Genomic DNA, 27,123 nt, shown 5'->3' with positions numbered 1-27,123 from the left:
ACTCTGGATCCAAACTCACAAGATAGCGCCGCCCATATCCCCGGGAGACTAGAGTCAGTTTGACCAATGAGAGGAAGAGGAGACGTGGTGTCCATATTTATATACAGTCTATGCTCCATACCTGTTGATAAGCGACACGATGACGGTGAAGAGCTCCTCATAGAGTCCAGCTGCCATCCCATTGACACACTGAGCAGCTGTTAACCTGGGACCTGAACGCATCACCAGAGAGACAGGAGGGAATTTAAGACGTGTTAACTTTAATAAGTAAAAGAGAACTGGTTCATTCATGACCCACAGCAGCTGAACCAGGATGTTTGCACTGACTTTATATTATTTTTGCAGTATTTATTAGTCTAATTATGATATTTCTTTTCGGGATATTCAATATTTTTTCATGAGAATTTTATTTCTGACAGAACTGAGAGTTTTTTGTTGGGAAGTAAGTTAATATTTATTTACTATTTTTATATTTATTTACTGATTGTACTGGTTTAAGGTATTTAAGCTGCTAAACTTTAATAACATTTGTAAAATATTTGATATTAAAAATAAAGTTGTTTGTGTAACTATTATATTTTATACAGAATTTATTTTTCTTGCATATTTCTTCTCCCTATCCTCACCTTCTATATAATTGCATTTACACATCATATATCTCATATTTATCACATATATTGTATATACGTATTTGTATATCCTATATATCTCTGTCCTTATAATCTGTATACGTGGTCTGGTCTGGTCTGGTCTGGTGTCTGTCTCACCCTCCTCTGGCTCAGTGGTGGCGTTTCTCTCTCTGCTGCCCCCGGTGGCTTTCTGCAGCAACTGTCTGAGGTGATGCTTGAAGACGGCAGTGTGCAGATCCTCTCCCTCACATCCGAGGACGCTGCTGGCCACCTGAGCGCTGTCGAAGCTCACAAACTGCCTCCTGCCGACTGTGCAAAGGAAGAGGGAGGACAACGTTACAACGGCAGCGACTGTGAGGAGGTCGGTGCAGCAGCAGAAGAAGAAGAAAGTCACAGGAAGAGGTCACTGCAGTCCTTCAGTAAAAACAAGCTCCTCATGTCTCCATGGTTTCAGTGATGTGTGTTGATGTGAAGCTTTCAGAGCTGGTGAAGGAAAGTGTCTGGTAGGGGCCCCTTAAAGAGGTCTCCTACTGTTATTAAAAACTTAACACAGTGTCACCGCTGAAGTTTTAGAATTGTCGTGTCAGGTGGGGGGCCCTTAGCACATTGCTACTGCTGTAGTTTAAAGTTTGTGGGGCCCCACAGGGAGGTCTCCTATTGAAAGCAGCACATTGCTGTTGCTTCAGTTAATGTTATGTCAAATTGGGGCCCAATAGGGAGGTCTTAACACATCGCCACTGCTGTAGTTTAAAATAGCTTGTGTCAGGTGGGGGGCCCTTAGCATATTGCTGTAGTTTAAAGTTTGTTGGGCCCCCCTAGCGAGTACTTCTATTTTGATAAAAAACTTTCCACAGCTTCAATTTTTAGTTTGTTGTGTCAGGTGGGGGCCCTTTAGGGAGGTCTCCTACAATAAATGGAAACTCAGCACATTGCCACTGCTGCAGTTTAAAGTTTGTCAGATAGGGGCCTCTTAAAGCGGTCCTCTACTGCCATTAACGACTTAGTAAATTGCCACCGCTGAAGTTTTAAATTTGTCGTGTCAGGTGGGGGCCCTTTTGGGAGGTCTCCAGCAATCAATGGAAACTCAGCACATTGCCACTGCTGTAGTTTAAAGCCACTTAGGGAGGTCTCCTATTTTCACTGGAATTTTAGTACATTGCCACTGCTGCAGTCTAAAGGTTGTCAGATGGGGGGCCCTTACTGTCATTGAAAAATTAGCATATTGCCACTACTGTAGTTTATAGTTTGGGGGGAGGTCCCTTAGGGAGGATGCATTGAAACTGCTGTAGATTGAAAATTGTCATGTCAGGTGGGGGCCCCTTAGCGTACTGCCACTGCTGTATAGTTTAAAGCTTGTGCCCCACTCCTTAGGCAGGTCTCTGACTATGTAACACGTTGCCACTGCTGTAGTTTAAAGTCGACTGACTCATTCATATGAGAGTGACGTCTGCAGACGTCTTGGGGCCGTTTGAAGGTTAAGGTGTCGTCTTCAAGGTTAAACTCTGTCTCGTTAGGTCCTCTTTAGTATAGAAAGGCTAATGTGTGTTTGTCTGCTGAGGGTTTAGTAACACTGTGTGACTGACGAAGATGATGATGATGATGATGATGATGATGAATCAGCGTCACCTTTACAGGCCCCGGCGGCTCCCAGATGGTAAATACCAGCCAGAACATGCCATATCGCCTTCTGCTCCCCGGCTGAGAAGCCCAGCGTTTCCATGGCAGTCAGCAGCTTGGTGAAGGCGACGGACGCTCGCTGTTTCTCCTCAACCTGAGGACACATAGACGGGGTGGGGGGTGGGAGGGGGGGGGGAGTCCGCCACTTAATAGGGTGGAGGAACAGCTGAGTCACATCTCATCTCCCGTCACAGCCTGACTCCCTTCAAGATGGATCCCCTCGCCGCGTGATTCCTCCACTTCAGAGCCGCCCTTTCAGCTCCTTCCTCTATTTTTATTTCCCCCGGTTACATGAACGCCGCGGTCACAGGAACACGCCGCCGCTCGCCAACGTGTCCTGGTCTGATTGGAGAGCATCTGGACACGTTGTTTAATAGAAGTCTAGAATATAATCTGAATCACTTCCTGTCTGCAGAGGCCTCAGCGTAAATCTGATGTCGAAACAACTAAGATGGAACCAGAACAAACGATTAAAACAGATTCCTCTTAATGCCAGGTGAGTATCTGGTCATTAACGGACATTAACAGGTGAGTTACAGGTGGACACCTCTCACAGATGTTTCTATTATAACCCCAACCCCCACCCCACTAGTCTATTAGAACTGAAGATAATATAATAATTTAATTTATATTGTCTTCTATTTCTGTCTCTTGTAGATTTGTACATTTGTCGAATCTTGTATATTTATTCTTATTTTATTTTTATTTTATTTTATTTATTTTTAATTTTGTATTTTTTATTTTTATTTTATTCGTTTATTTATTTTATTTAATTATTATTTTTTTATTTTTATGCCCAATTGTATAAATAAATAATATGAATTAATTTATATAAATAACTAAAAAATAATAATTAATTTATATAAATAAATAATACGAATTAATTTATATAAATAAATAAATAAGAAGAATTAATTTATATAAATAAATAAAAAAATAAAAAAATAAATTTCCCTTGTGGATCAGTGAAGTCTGTCTAACGTCTTTAAGGAACCAAACAAGTCCAGTTGTCTTTTTTTCAGTATTTTTCTACTTTATGACTGGAACAAGAACAAACTCCTCATGTGGTATTTTCTTAAAGGTGATTTCATCTTCTTCTGTCAGATTCATCCAGATTCTTTTCATTCATCTCTCACAGAGAAATTCCAGCGTTATCAGAGTCTCTAGTTTATTTACCAGTAAACACCTCGGTGCAGACGCTGAGAACTAATCTGAGACTGATCTTATTAGAACAAGATTTGTTACATTTCCTTGTAAAACCTTTTTTTCTTTGTGCTCCAGAGAAGCTGACGTGGTCTAACTGGATTATGTAGTAGCAGTGACCACAGTGTGTGTGTGTGTGTGGGGGGGGTCCAGCCTCAGCCCTCAGCTGTGGTTGTTCAGTGTTAATCACTGAGACAGAGTAGATCCTAACGGCTGCAACATTAACTACAGAGGATGAGTCTGTGTCTGCACCGATGGTTCTAGTGGTTCTAGTGGTTCTAGTGGAGATAGACGCCCCGGCAAACAGGAACCAAAACCACAGGAAGCAGATCTGGACTGGAGGTTTAACTGACTATAAGTCAACGTTCATTAATCACAATTTAATCAGATTAAATCTACAGATGGATGGTTCTCTTTAACCGTCAGGATTATCGCCGGAAATTAAGATAAGAAAGAAAAACTTAAAGTTTATTTTAACACAAACTTTATTTTATACATATGTCATATGTATAAAATAAAATTAAAAGCATGTGGCAACTATAAGCAGACAATTCTGGAGTCTAGTGAGGCCCTGGGACAAAATGCTGCTATGCTAGCTATGCTAAATGCTAAATGTTAACCATCAAAGAAACAAACAAAGGAAATGATGTGATGCTAAAGTGGAAGTCACTTTATTCTAATGTCTCTCCCCCATAATTAAGGCTAGACCCTTTAACTTAGATAAATGAACCTGCAGGACATTTAAATGACATGGCCTTCAGCTTCACCCGTGCACCTGCAGGTGGAGGTGATTCTAGAGGTTAATGAAGCCCTAGACCAATACAATGTCCACACTAGTCTTGGTCAGAGACAACAGAGCTGGACTCACTGCTACGTTAGCTATGCTAACAAATGCTAAAGAAAGAACGAAATGAAAAAATATCTGAATCCGCTTCCTAAACGACAATCACGTCAATCTGTTTTATGACATATTCAGACACGTATAGATCCGTTGCTCTTCTCTTACCTTTGTGGGATGAACTATACCGAAAGAGTTGGATTCAGGGATCTGGTGCAGCTGCAGCTCTGTCCTGATGAACGAGAAGTCATGCAAATATTTGAGCAGAAGGAGTAAAATGTGGAAGTAAGATCTAAAAACCGACAACGTATTTGAGGAAATAAACAATGAGAATCTGAAGTTTCTGAAATACAGAGGCAGATGAAATGTGTTTAACATGTTTTGGAAGAACCAAAAGTTGGTGGAGAGAAGAGAGAAGAATAAGTTCTCGCTCAACTAATATTACAGTATAAAAGGTAAAAGTACCTCATCTCTGCGCTGAGTCCCGCCAGCATCTGAGAGAAGACCAGGAAGTTACTCTCTCCTTGAGTTTTCTGACACACCCTCCATTTGTCCAGCATCATGGTCTGATTGTTGCAGAGGAGCGGGAGGAGACATGAGTAACTCTCTGCAGCCACGTTGGACTCATTTCACCGTGTCTGTTTTGTACCTGAAGGTGTCCGGCGGCGACCTGCCCGGCGTGGTTGAAGTCCAGAGAGAAGACCATGGCGAACCGAGAGGAGGCGTCGCTGTGCTGCGAGCTCACGCATCCAAAAGACCTGAGGACGGTGAACATGGCCTGAAGCCGCTCCGCTAGAGGAGGAAGACCAGTGATGAGTCTGGAGAGTCAGTCCATGTGACCCCCCCGCCCACCCCAACCCACCCCAACCGCCTGTTTGGCGAGCTCACCGCTGATGTTCTCTCCGGTTGTTCCAGCTTGTTTGAGCAGAGCATGTGCGAAGGCCTGGCACGCCGTCGTCTTCCCCGTCCCGCTGCGTCCCACCGCACAAACACTGTGGTCCCTCCTGCTGCCCACCATGGACACGTACACCCGCTTCACCAGAGCCATCAGGACAGGAGGAGCGTCCCACACTGTCTCCCCTCGCCGGGACTTTGGCGTCTGATGGAAGACAAAGAAAGAAAGAGTCCCACCACAGACAACACGTCGTCAACAGATGAATAATTAACGGTTTACACCAAGAACGATTCGTCGGCGCTTCACCTTGCTGTGGGTCTGTAACGGAGGCCAGAAGTTGACCAGGTTGGGTCCGGCGTGGGTCAGCGGCAGGTTGGCTTTGGCCCGACTGGTCAGGGTGTGCAGAGCTCCACATTCGTTTACGCTCTGGAGGTCGCTCAGGTCCTCGCAGAGGTCCAGCTCTGACGGGTTACACTGAGGAGACAGGGACAATGTCAAGCCAAGAGCTGCAGTTCCTCTAATGTCCACTAGAGGCTCCAACAACGATGAGTCAATCCCCAAATCTGTTTTAAAATGAGATAATCCAGACTCGATAAAGCTCCGTGACAGACATTAGACGACCTCCTGGTGTAATAACACTCTAAAACAACTGCCCCCTTTTATGTGGAATGAGTGGAGATCACTGACCCTACACAAAGATGGACGTACCCTCCCGAAATGTTACCGGTATGTTTCCTGGAGTATTTGAAGCTCAGTGTGGCGTCTTCGGACGTCACCATCTTTGTCTGACTCCTCCTACCTCCAGGCTAGTTCATGCTAACGACAACTTGGTGGGTTGAACTTGACAGGTTTGATTTGGGAGGATGCAGGACGGTCCCTCTGAGATTGAAACAGTGGATGATACATGGTTGTACCAAGTCTGCACAAACTCCCATTGTGGACTTAGGACTGTAGTTAGTCCTTGCGTACTTTGAATTGGGACAGAACTTGAGCAGACACCCCTAGCAACCCTTGATTATATTAAGGATTTGCATAATTAAGGGGCGTGGCTACTAAACTTTTAACTAAACTGTTGACTCTGAGAGCCCTGCACAAGATTTCCAATGTGCCTGGACTGTTGGTTTATGCACAAATGGCCAAATAAAGAACCTTGAACATTGAACCTTGTACTTTGAGTGACAGGTGGATATCCTCAAGGTTGGCTAGGGGTGTCTGCTCAAGTTCTGTCCCAATTCAAAGTACACAACAGACTAACTACAGTCCTAAGTCCACATTGGGAGTTTGTGCAGACTTGGTACAACCACGTATCCCAGTATGCATTTCACTCTGCTCTTCCGGTTCCAGACCCTCCTGCATCCTACCATCTTCCAGAATCAAACCGGTCAAGTTCAACCTACCAAACTATCGTTAGCATGAAGTAGCCTTGAGGTAGGAGGAGTCAAACAAAGATGGCGATGGCAGAAGACGCCACACTGAGCTTCAAATACTCCAGGAAACATACCGGTGACGTTCCGGGAGGGTACGTCCATCTTTGTGTAGGGTCAGTGATCTCCACCCATTCCAAATAAGTTGTTTACTCTAAAACTATTACACCAGGCAGTCATCTAATGTTCGTCACTGAGCTTTATCATGTCTGGATTATCTCATTTTAAAGGAACAGTACAATATTATTATTAAGTATGTTCGCCTCAGTGACTTCCAGACACCAACCGTCATCTCACGACTTAACGCCAAACTTTTTGCATACATGACTTCGCAAGAGCTCATGAGTACCATTTGATCGTGCTGATATCTGATTAAACCTCATAAAAGGAAATACTAGGTTCCTGTTTGTGGCTTTGGTTGAGCTAACTGATAAAAAAAAAAGACGTGAAGAAGAACAGATCTACCTTCTCAACTTCGTACTCTGTGACGTCGTGCAGAGATCCGTCCGTCTGCAGGCGCACCCTCACTCGGCCGTCTGGGAGTTCGGGGGTTCCTTCATCGGGCTTTAACTGAGTGGCTGAAAAATCAGAATCAGTAATGAATACATCACACGTCATGAGCTGAGCTGGTTTAGAGCCTAAACGTGAACTTTAACCAGCAATAATGAACTTTAGGCTCTGTTTAGGAGGACTGTTGTAGGTTATCAAAGATTCCTAGTGAGTTCATTCAGACCACAGCTCATTTGTTCTGGTTTTTAGAGTTTCATGTTGTGGATCGTGTTGTTTCAGTTAAAGTTTACGACTAAACGTCTCTGACTGGATGGAGGACTACCCAGTTGATGCAGAGTCAATAACAGAATCCAGATGGAGTAATATAACGGCAGGTACAACCTCTTCACGTCACACCTCTACTGCCAAGAACATCCAGGCTGATTCCACATGTTTGTTGCGTGTTTTGAGAAAAACAAAAAACTTGATCCAACCCAGTTTAACTGAGGGAGATCCAAGTGTAGCAGCAGCTTAAAAACGTGTCAGTCAGTTTGTCAGTGTTTGCGTTCAGAGCTCACCGAGGGAGAATCCGTCCTTGTGCACATACCACACAGTTCCAGCTTCGTACCAGACGTCCTTCACCTGAGAGACACGAGGGGACAGAACTAGAAGCTTAGCTTTCTGGTGGAGAAAACGTGAAGCTAGAGACATAAACTCTATTCATTTAATAAACATACCTCCTTCCTGTTGTTCTCCTTTATGGTCGTGTCTGCTTGTCTTCCCTCTGGCTCCAGCCTCGCCTCCATACCTTCCTCCTTCTTCTTCACCTGCTGAACCTCCTCTATCGTCTTCCTCTTCTTCTCCACCTCCTCTATCCTCTTCTTCTCCACCTCCTCTTTCCTCTTCTTCTCCACCTCCTCTATCCTCTTCTTCTCCACCTCCTCTATCCTCTCCGTCGTCTTGCTCTTCTTCTCTGGTGTCTTGTCCTGCTGCTTCTGGGGCTCTGGCATCACTTCCTGCCTGGTCTTTGAACTGTTGCCGGGGTCCGGAGACGTTATGAGGCGCTGGGACAAGGACTGTCCGTCCGACTGGGCTGAGCCGCTCCTTTGCTGCTTGACGTTGTTCATCTGCTGTTCGGCTCGCAGGGCCATCTCGGCCTCGAGGATGGGAGGGGTCTGGTCCGGGAGGAGGAACTGCTGCACCAGGTTGTCGCTCAGTTTGCTCGGCTGCAGAAGAAAAGAACCAGGATGAGCCTTTGGAATCGTTCACATGTGAACCTGTAAACTGACTCTCTACACCCGACCTTCTTCCATCCACAGTCCAACCACAGAGAGCTACCCTAACCCTAACCCTAGGGAACCATTTTAGGGGGATGCAGAATTCAACACAAGATGGCTTAGCTTAGCTTAGCATAAGCATAGTGAACATTTCTTGCCACAAACCCTAATTCTTAAGCTTCTTTTTTATTTGAGTCAGGCTAGTTGTAGCCCTCAATATCCCGTCTTAATGCTAAGCTAAGCTAACACTCTCCAGGTTGTAGACATTATAGACAGCCTCTTATTTCTGGAAGTTTCATGGTTGACTCACAGCTCTCTCGTCTTTGGTTTCAGGCTCTTTATGTTTGGTCTCCTTCTCTGAATCTCTGACCAGCTGTTTGAGGAAGCCGCCCGGCAGAGCTGACAGAGGCGGAGGAGGTTCGGCCGCGGCCACCGGCTTGTTCTCCTCCTTTATCTGTGGTTTTGACCGAGCAGAAATTAGAGAGAAACAGGAAGTCATTGTGGGATGTAGAGTTACGCCGTCATTACTCTGCAGCTTTGAGAATCAAACTAGTTGCAAACATTTGAGGAACCGTACGTGCAAGTTCTCAAACAAATTAGCCTCTGCACACGTTCACATTAAAGACAAAGCAAACTCATTCTCTCTGTTGCAGAACATCTCGTAGATCAGTGACTGGGCTAATGTTTGAACTTCTGAGAGAATATTTGAGGCTCATAAACCCACGCCGAAGGTTGAACACGAACTTTCAAACCTTTAAATGTGACCAACATCTGTTCCCGTGGACACATTTCACTTTATTTGTCCAGGTTTTTAGATATTTCTGCCATAAAAAATGTTGCTAACATGCTAACTGATATGTAGCATGCTCTTATTAGGAGTGTTAGCATGCTAATGACGTCTGCTAATAGGCAGTAAACATAAAGTACAACAGATACGTATGAAATAACAGTTTTGCAGGATCACTCAAGTCGTTATGGTTCATCCTGAGGGGAGCATGAACGTCAAAATTTGCAAATCTATCAAATAACTGTTGAGACGTTTCCCAGGAAACCATAAATGTCAACCTCATGGCACGAGAAGACTTAAAAGAAGTGAAAATTGGAAGGGTTCATCCTCTGGGAACCATGCATGTATAAATAAAAGCTCAAGGAAACTCATCTAATAACAGTTGAGCCGTTTCACTAAAATCATGACACAAGAACAAAAATGAGATGATTGTGAAGGTCGGTGGGATTCAGCCTCTGGGAAGCACGAACAACAGAATCAGATTTCTCAGGAATATCTGAAATAACGTCGTCACTAGCGCAGAAAATATCTTGCATTTGGTAAAGTTAGAGGATTCATCCTTTGGAGAGTATGAACGTGTTCAACCTCTGGGAAGCATGAACAACGGTATCAGATGTCTTAGGAAATAGATCTAATAACTGTGATTTTACAAATAACCATAAATATCAACCTCATGTTTTAATCAAAAATGTTAGAGGATGACAAGCTGGTAGGATTCATCCTCTGGAGAGCATGAACGCCCAAATTAAATTTCTGAATACCAATTAACTGGTTTCTGATCCGTTTATCGAATTAACAGGAATAACAAACCGTTCCTAAATCATTACTTTAACTGTTATAACAATAATTCATAAAGGTTTCTGGTTCTTTAGGAGGAAGCAGCTTTGATTCAAACGGAGCTGACCAGAGGCCTGACATTTAACTAATGGCTTTCACCTGCCGACACAATAGGGAATATTAGAAAGGTCACGAGGACAGCTGTTCCACATTCTGTGATGAGCTACAACATGTAATCATGGGAAACTGTGGAGGAACTCGAGGAGTGACGTCTAATTATAACACTTATATCTGGCAGCAGCTCGACACAGCACCTCAGTTTGTATATACGATGCTGCTTAAAGGTCTTTACATCCTTCAGAGTTTTCTGCATAAAAATGACTCAAAACATCATGAAAGAAGACGAAGAGAACCCAATCAGATGAATGAAACTGAAAATTAATAATTTGTTCACATATTAGTGTTAGTTGATAAAGTAAGTGAGCACTGGGTTTTAGCATCCGGTTTACGGTAACAGCTGATCAGTGGTCTACAGCAGCTTGGAGGAATTTTAGCCCATTCCTCAGAACAGAACCACTTCAGTTCTGAGATGTTGGTGGGTTTCCTCACATCAACTGCTTGCTTCAGGTCCTTCCACAACATTTCTATTGGATTAAGGTCAGGACTTTGACTTGGCCGTTCCTAAACATTCATCTTGTTCTTCTTTAACCGTTCTTTTGTAGAACCACTTGTGTTCTTGGTTCTCGTTGTCTTGCTGCATGACCCAGTTTCTCTTCACATTCAGCTCATGGACAGATGTCCTGACATGTTCAACCTCTGGGAAGCATGAACCACGTTATCAGATGGTATTGATGGAAACAGATTAGCACCTCACTGATATGTAATATTGGCTCATTTTCCTGAATAAACCATTATACCAGTAAGGCATTTCTGTTCCATGTGTTTTATTGGGTTCTCTTTGTCTACTTTCAGGACTTGCGTGAAAAGTTTTGAGTCATTTTTATGCAGAAATGTAGAAACTGTAAAAACTTTTAACTGCACCGTTTGCCTCGTTTGATTTGTCTCTGGTTTGGTTCGTCTCCGTCCACTCACACGGTTCATAAAAGTCCAAACTCCAAATTTAGACCAGAGGCTTCTTGAAAAGGCTTTTATCAGGATGAATGTTGGATGACTAACCAGAGGAAATGTGCCAGCAGCTTCGTAAAAACCTTCATTGAAGTGAAGTCGGGACACAAACCTGATGAGCTGTTTCAGAGCTTCAGCAGAAAAATGATGGAAACTACCGACTTCATAGAAAACTATTAATTAATAATATCTTAGCTGCAGGATATCTGTTATTAAGTGAACGTAGAGCCATAACACACACTGTGGAGTACTATTAAATGCTATTAATGGTGCTGAGGTGCTGCCTGTTTTTATACAGACTATACATATGTGCAGCTCACAGTGTGTAGCTCATGAGCCGTCTGTTCTATTCAGGTCAAGTTTATAGATTCCACCGTCTGAGCTGAAGCGTTAAATATCGACACTGATGTCAGCGTCCGAGCTGCAAACGTCCAGTGACGGCATGAAGCTCTAAGAAGCTGCTACTCTCAACATGCAGGATGACTAACGCACCCGTCAGGACTCACAGTGACACGGCGCCGTGACTCAGGGTTAGAACAGAGGGGGGTCCACTCGTCATGCTACCAACGCTACACACACTCGGCCCAGATTACATGTTAGCCTGATCAATTAACGCAGCATGCAGCGCCTCTGCACCTCCCTTCTGCTCCCACAGCTTCAAGCGGGAGGACAACGCCATGGCTGCAGGGGACGAGGGTTCTGGGGGGGAGGAAGGGGGGAGGAGGGAGGGAGGGAGGTGTGTTGGTCGTGAGGTGGTGGTTGTGAGGTGGTGGTGGGGGGGGGTCAGACAGATGTCAGCCAGACGTGATGATGGTGGTGGTGGAGTGTATGTGTGGAGACAAACAACCTGATGATGGAGAAAGAGAGACAGAGAGAGTCAGGACACATCATGACTTAATACACCGATCAGGCATAACATTATGACCTCCTTCCTAATATTGTGTACTCATCAGAGAATGGACATGGGCCTTCTGAGGGTGTCCTATCGTTAGTGTGTGGGGGGGGTCTTTGAGGGGAGGGGTCTCTGTGGATCATCCCACAGATACTTGATCAGTTTGGGATCTAGTGAATTTGGAGGCCAGGTCAACACCTTGTGCTGTTCTTCATGTATTTTTCCTTCTTCAAAGGTCTGCCGGGCCAATCAGATAGTTTGGGGGCGGGGCTTTTAAATAAACGCCTTGGAACGTGTTTTACGTCCAGCCTACTCTGGGAGGTTTACCAGGAGATGTCAGGATTCCCTGTTGATCCGTCATGAGGAGCTGGAATACGTCGCTAGGGAAGAGGACGGCTGGAACATTATGCCCGTTGCCTAGTAACCTAGTTTTGTATAAGCAGATGAAAATGGACGGACGGACTCAGAGCATGGCTCAGATCTTAAGTGTCTGTTCAGGTTTGTGCAGCTTTCATCAAATCAAAATATTTGATCATATACATTTGTTTTAATATATTTATATTCATATTTTCTCATCTGTACAAAACAACATAAAATAAAACAAATGGACTCATGTACGAGTGACAGAACAAAGCACAATAATATAAAAAGAGAAGCAGAACTGAACTTAAGACTTTAGAACCTGCACAGTCCTGTAACATTAACTCATTATTCAAACAGCTGCAGCTTAAACAAAACACTGCTGCTACAAACTAAAATATACGTATAGATGTGTACTGCCATTTCTGCATAAAAACGACTAAAAAAATCAGCAGATTATCACACAAGTCCTGAAAGTAGACAAAGAGAACCCAACAAACAGCAATATAATAATAGAGGAATAGATGATTCAGGAAAATGAGCCAATATTACATATCAGAGAGGAGCTCCTCTAGGATCCAATCAGAGTCCATGTGTTCAGAAGTGTTTCCATCAATGTAATGAGACTCAGGTGTGGTTCAGTTCCTGGTTTAGTGGAAATAAATCAGGGATTTGTCTCAGTCTGATCTTCACAACACATGTTTGTGGACAAAGGAGCTTTCTGAGGAGCTCAGAGAAAGAGTTGTTGTTGCTCATCAGGCTGGAAAAGGTTCCAGAACCATCTCTAAAGAGTTTGGAACCCACAGATAATCCACAGTCAGACAGATTGAAGACGACTGTTCCCCTCCACAGGAGTGGTCCACCAACAAAGATCACTCCATAATAGTCTGAGAGGTCCCAAAGGAACCCAGGGGAACTTCTAAGCAGCTAAAGGCCTCTCTCACATTGGCTGATGTTAATGTTGATGAATCCACTGAACAACCATGGTGTGATGGACAAAGACACTGCTCTCCAAGAAGAACATTTCTAAACATCATGTGGACAAGACAGAAGACTATTGGGACAATGTTTAGTGGACAGATGAGACCAAAGTAGAATAGTTTGGTTTAAATGAGATGAACCAACACTGCATCATTCCAGCATCAGAACCTCATCCCTCCATCAAACATGGGGGTGCTAATGTCCTGGTTTGGGCCTGTTCTGCTGCATCTGGACCAGGACGGCTTGTCATCATTGATGGACCAATGAATTCTGAATTCTACCAGTGAACTCTAAAAGAAAATATCAGGACATCTGTCCATGAGCTGAATGTGAAGAGAAACTGGGTCATGCAGCAAGACAACGAGAACCAAGAACACAAGTGGTTCTACAAAAGAACGGTTAAAGAAGAACAAGATGAATGTTTAGGAACGGCCAAGTCAAAGTCCTGACCTTAATCCAATAGAAATGTTGTGGAAGGACCTGAAGCAAGCAGTTGATGTGAGGAAACCCACCAACATCTCAGAACTGAAGTGGTTCTGTTCTGAGGAATGGGCTAAAATTCCTCCAAGCTGCTGTAGACCACTGATCAGCAGTTTACCATAAAACCGGATACTGAAAACTAGGGTCCACTAACATTAGCACCTCTCTGATATGTAATATTGGCTCATTTTCCTGAATAGACAAACACACAAGTGTAATATTGGTTCTCTTTGTCAACTTTCAGGACGTTTTGAGTCATTTTTAAGCAGAAATGTAGATATCTCTGGAGCTCTACTGTTTATAATCCTGTTTCCAGTTCCTCACACTGTTTACCTCTTTACACTCTCTCTGTCTCAGACTTGTAGCTGATCTTATTGTTGACTGTTCCCAGGTCAGAGCTGCAGACAGTCAACAGTTGTGCAGCTACATCCGATCTCACAGTTTCCAACCAGACCAATCACACTTTTGCTTCGTCTCACGTTTCAGCCAGGTCTAATCTAATCAGGACTCAGATACCAGACAGAAAATCACCGAGCTCTGAGTTTGAGTATTTCTGTCTCTGCACCTCTGCTCTGGTGAGGTACATTCGTTCAGTGTAGATATTCTCGTCAGGTTGTCAACTCCGGTAAACAACCAGTAAACAACTCAAAAGAAAAACTAAAACTCATTCCTGTTTTGACATTGAGCTGAGTCATTTCAAGTTTTACTCTAAACTTTGTTATATTTTGCAGATTTGAAGCTTGAAAGAACGATTTTCTGACCCATGAGGACTCGACAGGACAGAACTTTTCTTCTAATGAGCCTCCAGAGACCAGAGACTCAGTTGATAATAAAAAAGATTGGCCATAAAAAACAAACGCTCCGGTTGAAGTAAACGGAGGCCAATGTCAAATAACACCCCGGCCCACACAGGCCCCCCGGGTCCAGCTCCTTCCTTCTCTCTGACCGACTATAAATAAAATGTCGTTACCTCTGATCGTCACAAACAGCAGCAGCAGGACGTCCCAGATCCACCAAAAATGAAAGAATAAAAGAGCGGCTGATGATAAATCCTGTTGAGGCCTGACGAGAGTCCCGCTGTCACACAACACACAACCAACACACACGCCGGGGCATGTGGCAATAGAGTCAGAAATAGAGTAACACCCAGATATAAGAGGCAGGACGGTGGGCTGACAGACGAGTCCTCTATAAATATCTGCAGAGGGGGGAGGACGGGACACGACCCTGTTTGGAGAGCCGGGGTCCAGGTCTGGAGCACAGACGAAACCTTCGTCAACATTTACGAGTGTTTTCTTTCATGTGACAGGAACTCGTATGTATTCACAGCTAATCTTTAAAGTTTTAATCTAAAAGAAACTAAACGTCGCTGTGACGCTGGTGTTGTTTTTCTGAAGTCGTGTGTGAACGCAGCGTGACAACGGACGCCGGCTGTTCACAACACAACTGAAACATGTGCAGACCCTGCAGCACATCAGCTGTCTGCTTTGATTGACAGATCCAGCTGAGACAGAGAGAGACAGAGAGAATGAAGGGGTGAGGAGGAGGAGGAGGAGGAGGAGGAAGAGGAGGTGCCTCTCTCTGGTTCATGTGTTCATAAACTAATGGCTCCCTGATCTTTTTCCTCTTTAGCGCTGCTAGCATGTGACACTTAGAAGACGTCTAAAGCTTCCACACATGCACTGAGAAGACCATACATTTGTCATTTTGCACATCCTTGTGCTTTGCTAACATGCTAACTATTAGCAAGTCCTAAAAACATCACCTTAATGTCCAAAAAATATATAGTCTTGAAGTTTTAAAAATCTTTATGTTTGTACAGACAACAAATTAAGCCCATGATATTTTTGTATATGTAGTAGCCTAATCTGTTTAGTATAAGATGTTGAACATTTTAGTTTAATTGATGCTAACAATACAAAGCTAGCTTGCAAAGGTTGGTTCGGAGTTTTAGATGCAATATCGAAATCTGCTAACATGCTAATGTTTAGCAGGGTCGTTATCTCAGTATGTCTTAAAAACATCACCCTACTATCCTAGAAATACAGTTTGGGAGTTTTATTTTGAATATTTCTCTACATTTGGTGGAAAAGCTGAGTCTTACCATTAGCATTAGCTGCCATGCTAAATAGGTAGCTTTTTATATGCAGGGATGTGTTTTGTAGCTAGCTGTTAATGTTCAACATTTTAGTTAAACTGATGCTAACCCAAGCTAGTCTGAAAGCCAGACAAACAAAAGTTGGTTGGAGAAATATCACGTACTGTCCAAAAAATATAGTTTGCGAGTTTTAATTAGAATATTTTACTTTTTTTTTTTTTTGGTGAAAAAGCTGACTCTTACCATTAGCATTAGCTACCATACTTAAGAGCAACCTAGCTAACATTCACCAAAATCTTTATGTTTATACAGACAACAAATTAAGCCCAGGATTTTTTGTATATGTACGAATCTGATTCTGCTCCATCAGTCAGATCATTGGTTGTCTCTGATTGGCTGGAGGACTATCCAGTTGATCGTCTATCGGTTGAAACACATCCCATAATAAAGTCCAGATGTGGTGTTGCCAGGCTACTACGATGGTGTTGTATTAGACACAACATTTAATCCCAGTCACCTCTTAGCTTTCACGTCTGTGGAGAAGCAGGTGGAGCTCAGGGTGGAGCTCAGGGTGGATGGACGGACGAGTGCTGCTTGGTACTTCTGGATGAACTCCTTCAGTTTGAAGCAGCAGAGTCAAAACATCACCTTTAAACTGTGAATTTGTCCGTTATATTTTCTCAGAGCTTTCCACCACATGACATGCTCAGTAGAACAGCAGTAGAACAGCAAATGTTTTGGACTTCAGGTTTATGTCGGCTTAAAGATGAACGTGAAACATTTAACATTAGACTTTATCTTTTACGTCAACACCAGCCTGAAGAACCAGAAGTCCTTTCAGGAGCTCTGAGTTTGCTCAGAGACGGATGTTGACGAACAAACTCAGCAACTTTTTTTTTGTTGGCTTCAATTTAAGTCTAAAACACTCCTGAACATCTGATTGGAAGTCGAGGGTTGTCCTTTTAAGCATCCAACACTCAAGATCTGGTGGATCGCTTGAATGCCAGAAGAACCAGAAGTCCTTTTAGAAGCTAGTTGCAGACGTTGTGGTTGAAAGCTCTGGGTAAACTAACACTATGAAGCTCTTGTACTAATATATATTTAGATATTCAACATCAAGATTTGATGGATCTTTTATGTCAAACATCCATATAGAAGCTCAGGATTTGTTGGACGAGTGGACACTGAAAGATCTGAGCTTTCACTGTGAAGGTCTTTAAAGCATAGACTGTATATAAATATGGACAACACATCCTCACCACCTGTCATTGGCCAAACTGATGCTATTTTCCCGGGGTTACGGGCGGCACCATCTAGCGAGTCTGATCAGTACGGTCTGAGGGTGGAGCCGCGATATTGATGCCCCGCCCACATTTCCTCCAAACTCATTTAGTTTAATTAATACTACGCTCTGCTCTACCTCCACCTGTTACAAAGAGATGATGGATTATACACTGGACTTGTTTTTTTCTCACGGCCCTACATGACCGCTTCACGTAGCAGTTGGCATGGCAACTGGTAGCCATCATGATGTCACATCCTCAATAGCTAGCATCAAATAGCGAACTAAAATATCAGAAAAACTGACTCTTGAACATTCATCAACATTATATTAACTACCTAAAATGATAGAAGTGTTTTAGTTTGGCCCAAGTCCCGCCCACTAACATGTAGGGGGTGGAGCTTATGACCTATACTGCAGCCAGCCACCAGGGGGAGCTCTACTTGCTTTGGCTTCACTTTAGAGGGAGCTGTCATGGCGTCCATCTTTTTGTACAGTCTATGCTTTAAACCAACTCCACTCAAGAATCCACCAACTAATCAGTTCCTGAGCTTTCAACCCAATCAAAAGTGTCAGTAAACACTAAAAAATGTTGATTCTTCCAAACATTCGTCTTCAAGGTAAAGAAATAACCTTTGTTTTTGTTTTTTAGGTTTATCAACTGACTTCAAACGTTACAGTTCATGTGAAACAGCTCAACAAACAGCAAACGTGTGACAGGAGGCAACACGGAAAAAGGATTTTTATTCATGAACTGTTTTTACAAGCAGTCCAACACGCAACGTCCTACCTGTCTCCAAAAACAAACAAAAAAAATCATCATCATCCAAATAAAATAAAATTTTTATAATAATCACTGAATAATTATCAATTATATATCAGTATTATCATGACCTTAATTCCAATAACCCAAAGTAGCCAGTAGTATCTGTGTTTGTCTGTGGCGTATGAATAAAAAATAAAATCAAAGAAGAAGAAGAGTTTCTGATGGCGTAAACCGGCGGGGTTGGTTCTTTTTCTTTTTTTTTTTTTTTATTCTACGGCGAGCTCTCGGCTGACGGCCCCGCACACGTAATAAATATGAAAGAGCAAAGAGAGAGTCCGGTATCTGGAAACAAAAATAATCATCTGGTCAACTCGCAAGGTACGATAGTTCTAAGAAGTCTTTATGTGCAAGATTTGAGCCGAAGTCTTCACCACGAACAATTATACTCACATCAAAAAAATAAAAATAAAAATGAAACCAAAAAAAAAAAGAACCCCGACCTTCCCCTGAACAAGATGTTTCTACATTAAATCTTTTAAATAAACCTAGAGCTTTTGTCATTTCATATACACATATATTTATATACTCTTTGAATTTTATTTTTTTTCCTATATGCCATCCTTTTTTTTTTTTTTGTATTTTTATTTTTTAATGGTGTAGAGCTGAATGTGTGTGCGTCGTCCACCGGGAGGGGAACACAATGAAGCCACATTCCCACGCACTCACATGACGTTAACGTGTACAGTGTGAAAGAGAGACATGTTCAGAGAGCTGGATGTGTGCGTCCAGAGTCCCGCCGTGGACACGTGGTGGACAACCAGACGCACAGAGGAGACGCACGACAAACCAGCGGCGGGACAAAAAAACAATAAAAAAAACATTAAAAATGAAAGTTTGGTCACAGTTTTGTCCCGTTCGGAGACACCGCCACCAGAAACCTGCACCGCCAAGCCAAGCCAAGCGGCGCGTTTGATTGGAGAAGGGTCGACTGGTTTCCACTCCCATCGTTGAACAGTTATTTGGCACATTTAACAACTAGTAAAGTAACACAACGGGCTAAAATTAAAAAAAGGTGCAACAAAACAAAAAGTAGATTTCAACAAAAAAACAATAAAAACCCATTTTGGTTTACAAAAATAAAAGACACCTGGGGAGGTGACAGGATTTCTCTATAAGACGACAACATCTTCCCCCTGACTGGTACGAAGGCTACGAAGAAGAACGACAAGAAGAAATCAAACCCGTCCTCTGACTGAAGGACACACATCACAGCTCTGGAAATGCGTGGACGTCACAGACGAGGACAGCGGACAAAGAAAAACCCCTGAAATTTACGAACGTCTCCTCCTCCTGCTCCTCCTCCGCAACGTTCTGTCCTTCGACGAGGTTCAAACATTTTAAATTCCCCGCCGTTTAAAATAAAAAACAAAGAAACCGTCTCCACTGAAACACTGAAGCACGCCGGCCGCGGCGCTTTAAGATGAGTCCAAACCCCAACCACGAAGCGTTTAAGAAAGAAACCAGGACCCAGAGCGTGAACCCACAAATCGACCCGTCCCAGAAGCATTGGTGACGAGCGGAGAGATGAGTCTGGACGTGTCGGGACGTGTCCCTGCAGGTAGAAGCTGATTGGATGTGAGGAGGCTGCAGGCGTCTCCCCCGTCAAACCCGACGGTCTGCTCACGTCTGATCAGTCGACTTGTTCATCAACAGGAAGTGAAGCGTTTAGAGGATTATTAGTGAAGCGTTTGATTGCAGTCATTTTGGGATCTGAAAGCTTTTAAATAAATCGATCTTCATTTCTCGACATCGGTTCATAAAATCCTCGGGTCGTTATTTTTTTATTTCGTCTCAGAAACCGTTCTGCAGTTTCAGTAATCTGCTCTCAAACGACCAATCAATCAACGGGATCAGTCGATGTTTGAGGCAGACCGGTTCTGGTTCTAAATCGGTTCTAGACTGAACTGTAGCGACACCCAGTCCTAGCGTCTGATGGGTTAATCTGTGACTTTTACAACGTCCTCGTCTGTTTAAAGGACTCATCCTGTCCCAGAATCCTCTCTGTTCAAGGGGGGTTCTGGGAAAACAAGTCAGTCTAGGTACGGGACTGTCCTGCAGAGGACGGAGGAAGAAACCAGACTCGACGCCCGTCCTGAATGGAAAGAAAACGCCCGACGGTGCGTTCACACGACAAGACGACGCTTCAGCCAATCACATTCCTCCACCTGTTCACCAACAACCTGATGATGAAGATGGTTTGGAGCTTTTACCTGTTGCCGTGTCAACGCACCGTGGGAGACGTGAGCAGACCACGAAGCCGAGAGACGACGACGATGGACGTTAACGAGGTAAAAGCAGCGCTGCCATTGGCTGTCAACACCCGCCCCACCCAGGACATAACCTCCTCCTCTTCCTCCTCTATCCCCCAGTAAGCCGGTACAGATTCACGAGCAGGCAGACAAGAGAGGTCGCGGGTTTTTAAAATGCAAACACACACTGGACTAAAAACACTGGCGATGCACAGAGAAAGGGTTCCTTAGATATTTACACTCAGAGTCACTTCCTCTTCCTCACCCTCCCTCACCCCCTCCCCCTCCCCCTCCCCCGCCTTTTTCCGCAAGTGTAGCCCTCGTACACAATAGGTCCGTGGTTACCGGCCGGTACACCGATAGAATCTGTCGCCGTCTCCGTGGCGACTGGCTCACACAAGAGCCAATCAGAGAGAGAGAGAGTCTGTGGTCCTTCCTTGTTTTTCTTGCACCGGAATGATCGCCGACGCCCCCCCGCCCCCCCCCCCCCCCCGCCTGCTGAACACACACCCACCTCTCTGTGAGTGTGTCGGGGGTGGTAGAGGCCGGGATGAGGGGCAGGTGGGGTGGGGTGGGGTAGGGTAGGGGGGTTTAAGGGTTGCCACCGGAGCAGATCCTCAGGTGACTCAAGTAAAACATCAATGTTGGCACTTTACGCACTTCATTAAGTGAGGGAGGAATGTTTGGAGGGGAAGGGGGGTGGGACGAGAAGTCAGGTTTATTTAATGTGCGTCTTCCTTTTTCGCTTTTTACATTCCCTGCTGAGGGAGGGGGAGGGGGACGGGGGAGGGACGGGGGAGGGAGGGGGGAGTTCCTCGTCGCTGGCCGACACTAAATCCGATCGGATCTGCAGCTCTGCGATGTTTCTGAGGAGGCCCGCCTGGATGCGAACAGATCGAGGTGGTGGTGGTGGAGGGGGGGAGAAAGAGAAAGACAGAAGGGGGGGGAGGGGGGGACACAGTCATGCAGAGGTTCTTCACATGCCGAGTGTTTCCCTCCTCGTCCTCTCGGTCGGTGATGGAGAGCGTGGATGATTGGTGTCGGCAGCAGGCTGGTGGAGGTCGGTGGTGGGCGGGCGTCGGTGAAGGTGTCGGGGCAAATGTCTCGCAGCTGATGAGGAGGGGGAGGTGAGATGCAGTGTGTGTGTGTGTGTGTCTGTGTGTGTGTGTGTGTGTGTATGTGTATATGTATGTATGTCTGTATATATATGTGTGTGTGTGTGTGTGCAGGAGTGTATTCACAGGCCATTGCTATTGCGGTGTGTGAGGGGGGGTTTGGAGAGCTCCACCACTCCGGCCCGGCCCTTCCCGATGACTTTGGGGGCGCGACGCAGCAGCTTCTGGGCTTCTGTGAAGGCTTCGGTCAGCTCCTTCTTCCACTGCACGAACTCCGGGTCGCTCTGCAGAGACGAGACAAGAGAAGAGAGGACAGATGGAGATCAGATCTTTAGCCGTTAGACCGCCGTCGCACCGCTCGGTCCCTTCACTCCAGACGAGCGTCCTACCTCGCACTGCAGCACAAACTGTTTCCCTCCTTTGATGCGCAGCAGGATGCACTTCTTGTCTTTAATCTGCGTCTCCTCCACCGTCACGATCTGCTCCATCGTCAGCAGGTTTTGCTGCGGACAAAGAAGACGACGTGATGAGAGGTCAAGGCTGAACTAGATCTACCTCCAGCTCTGACTGCAGAGCTGTAAACGAGAAACAACTTCTACTTCCATCTCTTCCAGCCTTTGGGTTATGCTAAGCTAACAGTCTCTCCTGTTTCCAGCCTTTGGGTTATGCTAAGCTAACAGTTTCCTTCTGATTAGATGGTGTGTAGGAGGCAGAATGTTCTGAGGGACGTGAACAGGGAATTGACGACAGTTTCTCCTGTTTCCAGCTTTTTCTGGCATATTCACAGTTTGTGTTAGGCTAGGCTAACAGTCTATCCTGCTTCCGGTGTTTAAACAAAGCTAGGCTAACAGTCTTTTCCATTTCCGGGGGTTTAAACTAAGCTGGGCTAACAGTTTCTCCCGTTTCCACCCTTTGTGCTAAGCTAGGCTAACAGTTCCTTCTGAGTAGATGGTTGGTGGGAGGCTGAAGGAGAGAGAATGGAGCTAACTGTGTTCATGCTTTCAGTCATTGCAATTTCTTAACCGTTTTCAGTGCTTTGGCTAAGCTAGGCTAACTGTTTCTCTTGTTTCCAGCTTTTGTGCTAAGCTAGGCTAACAGTCTTTTCCATTCCCGATGTTTAAACTAAGCTAGACTAAGAGTTTCTCCCGTTTTCACCCTTTGCGCTAAGCTAGGCTGATATTTTCTCACGTTTCCAGCCTTTGTGCTAAGCTAGGCTAACAGTTCCTTCTGAGTAGATGGTGGGTGGGAGGCTGAAGGAGGGAGAATGGACAAGAAAATGATTTCAAACCAATCAGAGCTAACCGTGTTCCTGCTTTCAGCCATTGCAGTTTCTAGTGTTTGGGCTAAGCTAGGCTAACCGTTTCTCTTGTTTCCAGCTTTTGTGCTAAGCTAAGCTAACAGTTTCTCCTCTCTTCTTGTATTATTATTATTATTATCAGCCTTAACAACCACACTGCTTCTTCTTCTTCTACTTTCTTTCCTCAGCGTTACTGCTGTTTTGATCACTTCCTGATCTGATGTCATGGCAACAGAACACGCTGCGTTCTAGCTTGTTTACATTCTCGCTTCCCTGGCTCCTCCCTCCTGATGACATCATTAAAGACAGCGAGCAGTGATTGGTGGAAACCATCGTGCATCGTGCAAACACTTCCTGCTCTAAGAGACAGCGAACCACTACAGAGCGTTAAGCAGGGGGGGACGACTGGACTGAGGGTCTACAACAGCGTCTAGGTGAGGACACAGCGGGGACCTGGACCTGGTGTTGGACACTCACCCCGTCTTTAAGCTTTCTCAACTGTCTGAGCCAGTTCTCCTTCAGAGCGAGTCGGGACAGACGGAGACAGACACAGACGGACAACGTTCATACACAAACCCATCAACAGCAGACAGGACGCCTGTCGTCGCGTCAGGGACCTGAGAGGAAGACTCACCCGTGACTCGCCCTCCCCCCTCCACTCCACACGGTTGGGGAAGAGATAGAAGTATCGGCGCTGCCACTGGGTGAGGAACGGGTTCCCCAGCTTCAGCATGTAGCCGTGCATTATGCAGTCTTTACCGAGGGCGTAGTCTGCACAGAGAGAGACACAGTTAAGACCTGCAGGACGTTTGGACGGGACGTCAGGATGTGGGTTTTCGTCTTTACCCTCCTCGTGGCCCAGCTGCTTGTTCTTAGCCCTCTTGCGAGCCTCGTTCTTGTCCGTGTCCGAGTTGACCGCCTCGTAGACCGTCTCCGCCACCTCCTGCTGCCAGCGCTCCGATATGACCAGAGGGAAGTTCTTGTACAGCTCCTGGTCACTGTCCAGCAGCTGGAGGACACACAAAAGACATTCAGTCAGGACAAGGGAGGTCCCGATCTGATCTTAAATGTCCTAAAGTTGGTCCTCTGTAGCTTCCTAAAGTCTCTCCTTGTCTTCGCGTAGAGTACAATAAATATTAACCTCCATTAAAACAGAAGAAGAAGAAGAACCACTGAGCTACAGGGACGTGGTCTTGGTTTAGGGTGCACCTGAAGGAACTGACTGAAGCCAGATACCGGTGCGATCCTTTTAAAAATGCCAGGACGGTCTCAGATACCGATCGGGACGTCTCTATTTAGGACATCTAAATGTTTTGTCTAATGAGCTTCCTGCTGAGACTCTTTAACTCCCAGATATGAATCAGAGACGTCTCATCGATTATCTCCAGAAACACAACGGAGACATCACATCAGGTCCTGGTGGAGCGTCTCAGCAGGAGACGGTTTTCTTTCTCTGCTTTTTTTTTTTTACTAAAGACCCAATCAGGATTTAAAGCTCGTTTGCTCTCAGCGGCCGCTTTATTAGACACACTGCTTAATGTACGACGTCTAATCGAGCGGTCGGTGATAAATCCGCCGTCTTGAAGGCTCTAATGTTCGAGGGTGGGGTTTGTTTTCAGAGGCGCTGGCTCAACTTTATGGCCCTTTAGGAGTTTAGGGATCTGCGCTCTTGTTATTGAGTTTCTAATATTTCATCCGGCCCGTTCGCATGCACGAGGCCCGGCTAAATATTAAAACCGGTGTGAGCTAATAGAGCGGGCGGCTGGTGGGTTCAGATTGAAGCGGATGAACGTCGGGGGACCGGAGCTCCGCTCTCCTTCCTGCATCCTCCATCATTTTAGTGCGCGCAGGTTATTTGGATGACGGCTCCTGTGGAGGCGTCTGGGGACGCGTAAACAGACGCTCCTGTCTTTTGTTTCTCTGCAGCGAAGCACCAGAGGATGAATAAATGTTAACTGCTGGCACATTAACACTAATGAAGGAGCTGTTGGCTTCCTCTGCCAGAGTCTGAATGAAGCTTTGGGATGGCATCTTTAAAAACCTGCAGATCGTTTCGTTCAGGATGGAGATTTTATAACTTGAAGGAATTGGCAGCGGAAAGATTTACTATTAAAAAATGAAAGTTCCTGGAAAAACATTTGAAAACTTGGTGGGTTCGTACAGACTGACATTAGTCTCATTTTAATTCACATGCATCAGCTTTATAGACGTTTTGAACGTGGGTTCTGTTCACACAGCAGTCTGAATGAATGTTATTAGATTAAATGATCAGATGGTGCATTTATGTGTCAACTGGAAACTGGGAAATCTCAGCTTTGGTTGGAGTAACATCATATAGTTCCTGTCGGGGAAAATACATCTTTATAGACCTGATAACTGGAGCCTGCATGATCAACATTTATGCACATTTGGCCACCTGGATCTAACTGATCAAACAGGTAGGAGCCTCCTATTGGATAATTACTGCATGGGTGATTATCTTTCAGCTGACAACAAGTTATTTAAGCCCAACTGATGCAATGAGTAGCTTCTCATTTCTTCAACAACCATGTCTAAAGACACATCCTGTGGTCGTCTGTTTGAGAAGGGTCAAATCATTGGCATGCATCAAGCAGAGAAAACATCTAAGGAGATTGTAGAAACTACTAAAACTGGGTTAAGAACTGTCCAACACATTATTAAAAACTGGAAGGATAGTGGAGAAGCATCAGGGTAAGAAGAGAGGCAGATGAAGTGATGCACCCATCATGCCTAGTGTCTACTGTACAAGCCTGTGGGGGCAGTGCTATGATCTGGAGTTGCTGCAGTTGCTCAGGTCTAGGTTCAGCAACATTATGTGTCCAAAGAATGAGGTCAGCTGACTACCTGAATATACTGAATGACCAGGTTATTCCATCAATGGATCATATTCCAAGATGACAATGCCAGGATTCATGGGGCTCAGATTGTGAAAGAGTGGTTCAGGGAGCATGAGACAGACAGTTCAGTGATTTTATTTTGCAGCTGTTGAATCAAGTTGGCAGCATTGAATTTTAATAAATGTCTATAAAGATGTATTTTCTCGACAGGAACGATATGACATGACGCCATCCAAAGTCTAGAATTCCCGATGACACATAAATGCATCATACTTGGTGGATCTGTGTGACTTTTACAGTAGAAATTATGAGATTTGTGAATTTGCAATGAAATCAACACACATTAAATAATAATATTCATTCAGACGGCTGTGTCAGGTTTTGTTAAATCATTTTCGACATTGTTCACATCGCTCTGTGTCTCTATGTGACTCTGTGTGACTCTATGTGTCTATGTGACTCTACGTGACTCTACGTGTCTCTGTGTGACTCTATGTGACTCTGTGTGTCTCTACGTGTCTCTACGTGTCTCTACGTGACTCTCTGTGTCTCTCTGTGTCTCTCTGTGTCTCTGTCCATCTACTATGAGGCTGGTTTGTGACTCCATGTGATGCATCCTCTCAGCAGACGGTGGTAAACGCAGCACACGGACGTTTGTTTTACCTTGATGCCCTTGGTGTCCTCCTCATCAAAAGAGCCTATGTCAAAAGCATCTGCAGCGTTCACCTCTCCCCTGGGAGGGATTAAAGGAGGAGAGTACTGTGGAGGGAGGGAGACAGGGGGAGACAGGGGGAGAGAGGGGGAGACAGGGGGAGAGAACAGAGAGATGGGTTTATTTTTTAGAGAGAGGCACAGTGATGGAGGAAATAGTTTAAAAAAAATAAAAAAAACAGGAGAAACAGGAGCGAGAGCAAAACAACAAGGCGACGGCGGCCCTGAAGTGATGATGTGGTAACCACGGCAACAGCAACCGCAGTGGACTAATGACTAATGTAGCTGCATCCTGTGAACAGCTTTAAAAACACAGAGAGCCACGACTTGACCCGATCCGTGGAACAAGAACCCACCGACACCAAAACCTAGACCTGAACCCAGACCTGAACCTAGACCTGAACCAGAACCTAGACCCGAACCTAAACCTGAACCTGAACCTGAACCTACACCTGAACCTGAACCTAAACCTACACCTGAACCTAAACCTAAACCTACACCTGAACCTAAACCTGAACCTGAACCTAAACCTACACCTGAACCTGAACCTAAACCTACACCTGAACCTAAACCTAGACCCGAACCTAAACCTAGACCTGAACCTAGACCAAAACCTAAACCTAGACCCGAACCTAAACCTAAACCTAGACCTGAACCTGAACCTACACCTGAACCTGAACCTAGACCTAAACCTAGACCCGAACCTAAACCTAGACCCGAACCTAAACCTAGACCTGAACCTGAACCTAAACTGATCCAGATCCAGACCGATGAGGAGACGATGGAATCATTTAGACGTGACAGTTTAGTTTCAACCGTTATAGAAATGATCACCTGAATGAGACAAAAGGAG

The 27,123-nt window shown here is 44.8% G+C and overlaps 2 protein-coding genes across 3 annotated transcripts in view; both read right to left on the bottom strand.

The window, feature by feature from the left end:
• Window positions 1-11,800, bottom strand: part of myo18b (myosin XVIIIB) — a gene marked incomplete at its 5' end in the record, with an annotated part of 39,677 nt that extends 27,877 nt beyond the window's left edge. The window contains 13 exons of the mRNA XM_084572107.1: window positions 122-212; window positions 768-938; window positions 2,256-2,400; window positions 4,516-4,579; window positions 4,813-4,913; window positions 4,997-5,139; window positions 5,236-5,446; window positions 5,549-5,716; window positions 7,132-7,244; window positions 7,734-7,797; window positions 7,893-8,381; window positions 8,743-8,886; window positions 11,762-11,800. Coding sequence (XP_084428233.1) covers window positions 122-212; window positions 768-938; window positions 2,256-2,400; window positions 4,516-4,579; window positions 4,813-4,913; window positions 4,997-5,139; window positions 5,236-5,446; window positions 5,549-5,716; window positions 7,132-7,244; window positions 7,734-7,797; window positions 7,893-8,381; window positions 8,743-8,886; window positions 11,762-11,800 — 1,943 coding nt within the window. The remainder of the gene's footprint in view (window positions 1-121; window positions 213-767; window positions 939-2,255; window positions 2,401-4,515; window positions 4,580-4,812; window positions 4,914-4,996; window positions 5,140-5,235; window positions 5,447-5,548; window positions 5,717-7,131; window positions 7,245-7,733; window positions 7,798-7,892; window positions 8,382-8,742; window positions 8,887-11,761) is intronic.
• Window positions 11,801-20,836: 9,036 nt separating this feature from the next.
• grk3 (G protein-coupled receptor kinase 3) overlaps window positions 20,837-27,123 on the bottom strand; it is a 58,491-nt gene continuing 52,204 nt past the window's right edge. Inside the window, exons 17-21 of one of the 2 annotated variants that reach the window (XM_084572777.1) lie at window positions 26,223-26,318; window positions 23,548-23,710; window positions 23,336-23,472; window positions 21,794-21,907; window positions 20,837-21,688 (exon numbers count right to left, since the gene is read on the bottom strand). In XM_084572777.1, the coding sequence (XP_084428903.1) occupies window positions 21,527-21,688; window positions 21,794-21,907; window positions 23,336-23,472; window positions 23,548-23,710; window positions 26,223-26,318 (672 nt within the window). In that variant the 3' untranslated portion in view covers window positions 20,837-21,526. Of the gene's footprint in view, window positions 21,689-21,793; window positions 21,908-23,335; window positions 23,711-26,222; window positions 26,319-27,123 lie in introns of both variants that reach the window. The other variant, XM_084572776.1, reaches the window with a different exon arrangement.

The sequence above is a fragment of the Chelon labrosus genome (assembly GCF_963514085.1).
Source record: "Chelon labrosus genome assembly, chromosome: 22".
NCBI classification, from domain to species: domain Eukaryota; kingdom Metazoa; phylum Chordata; class Actinopteri; order Mugiliformes; family Mugilidae; genus Chelon; species Chelon labrosus.
The sequence above is the reverse complement of the archived record's forward strand: the minus strand, read 5'-3'. Positions and strand labels throughout refer to the sequence as shown.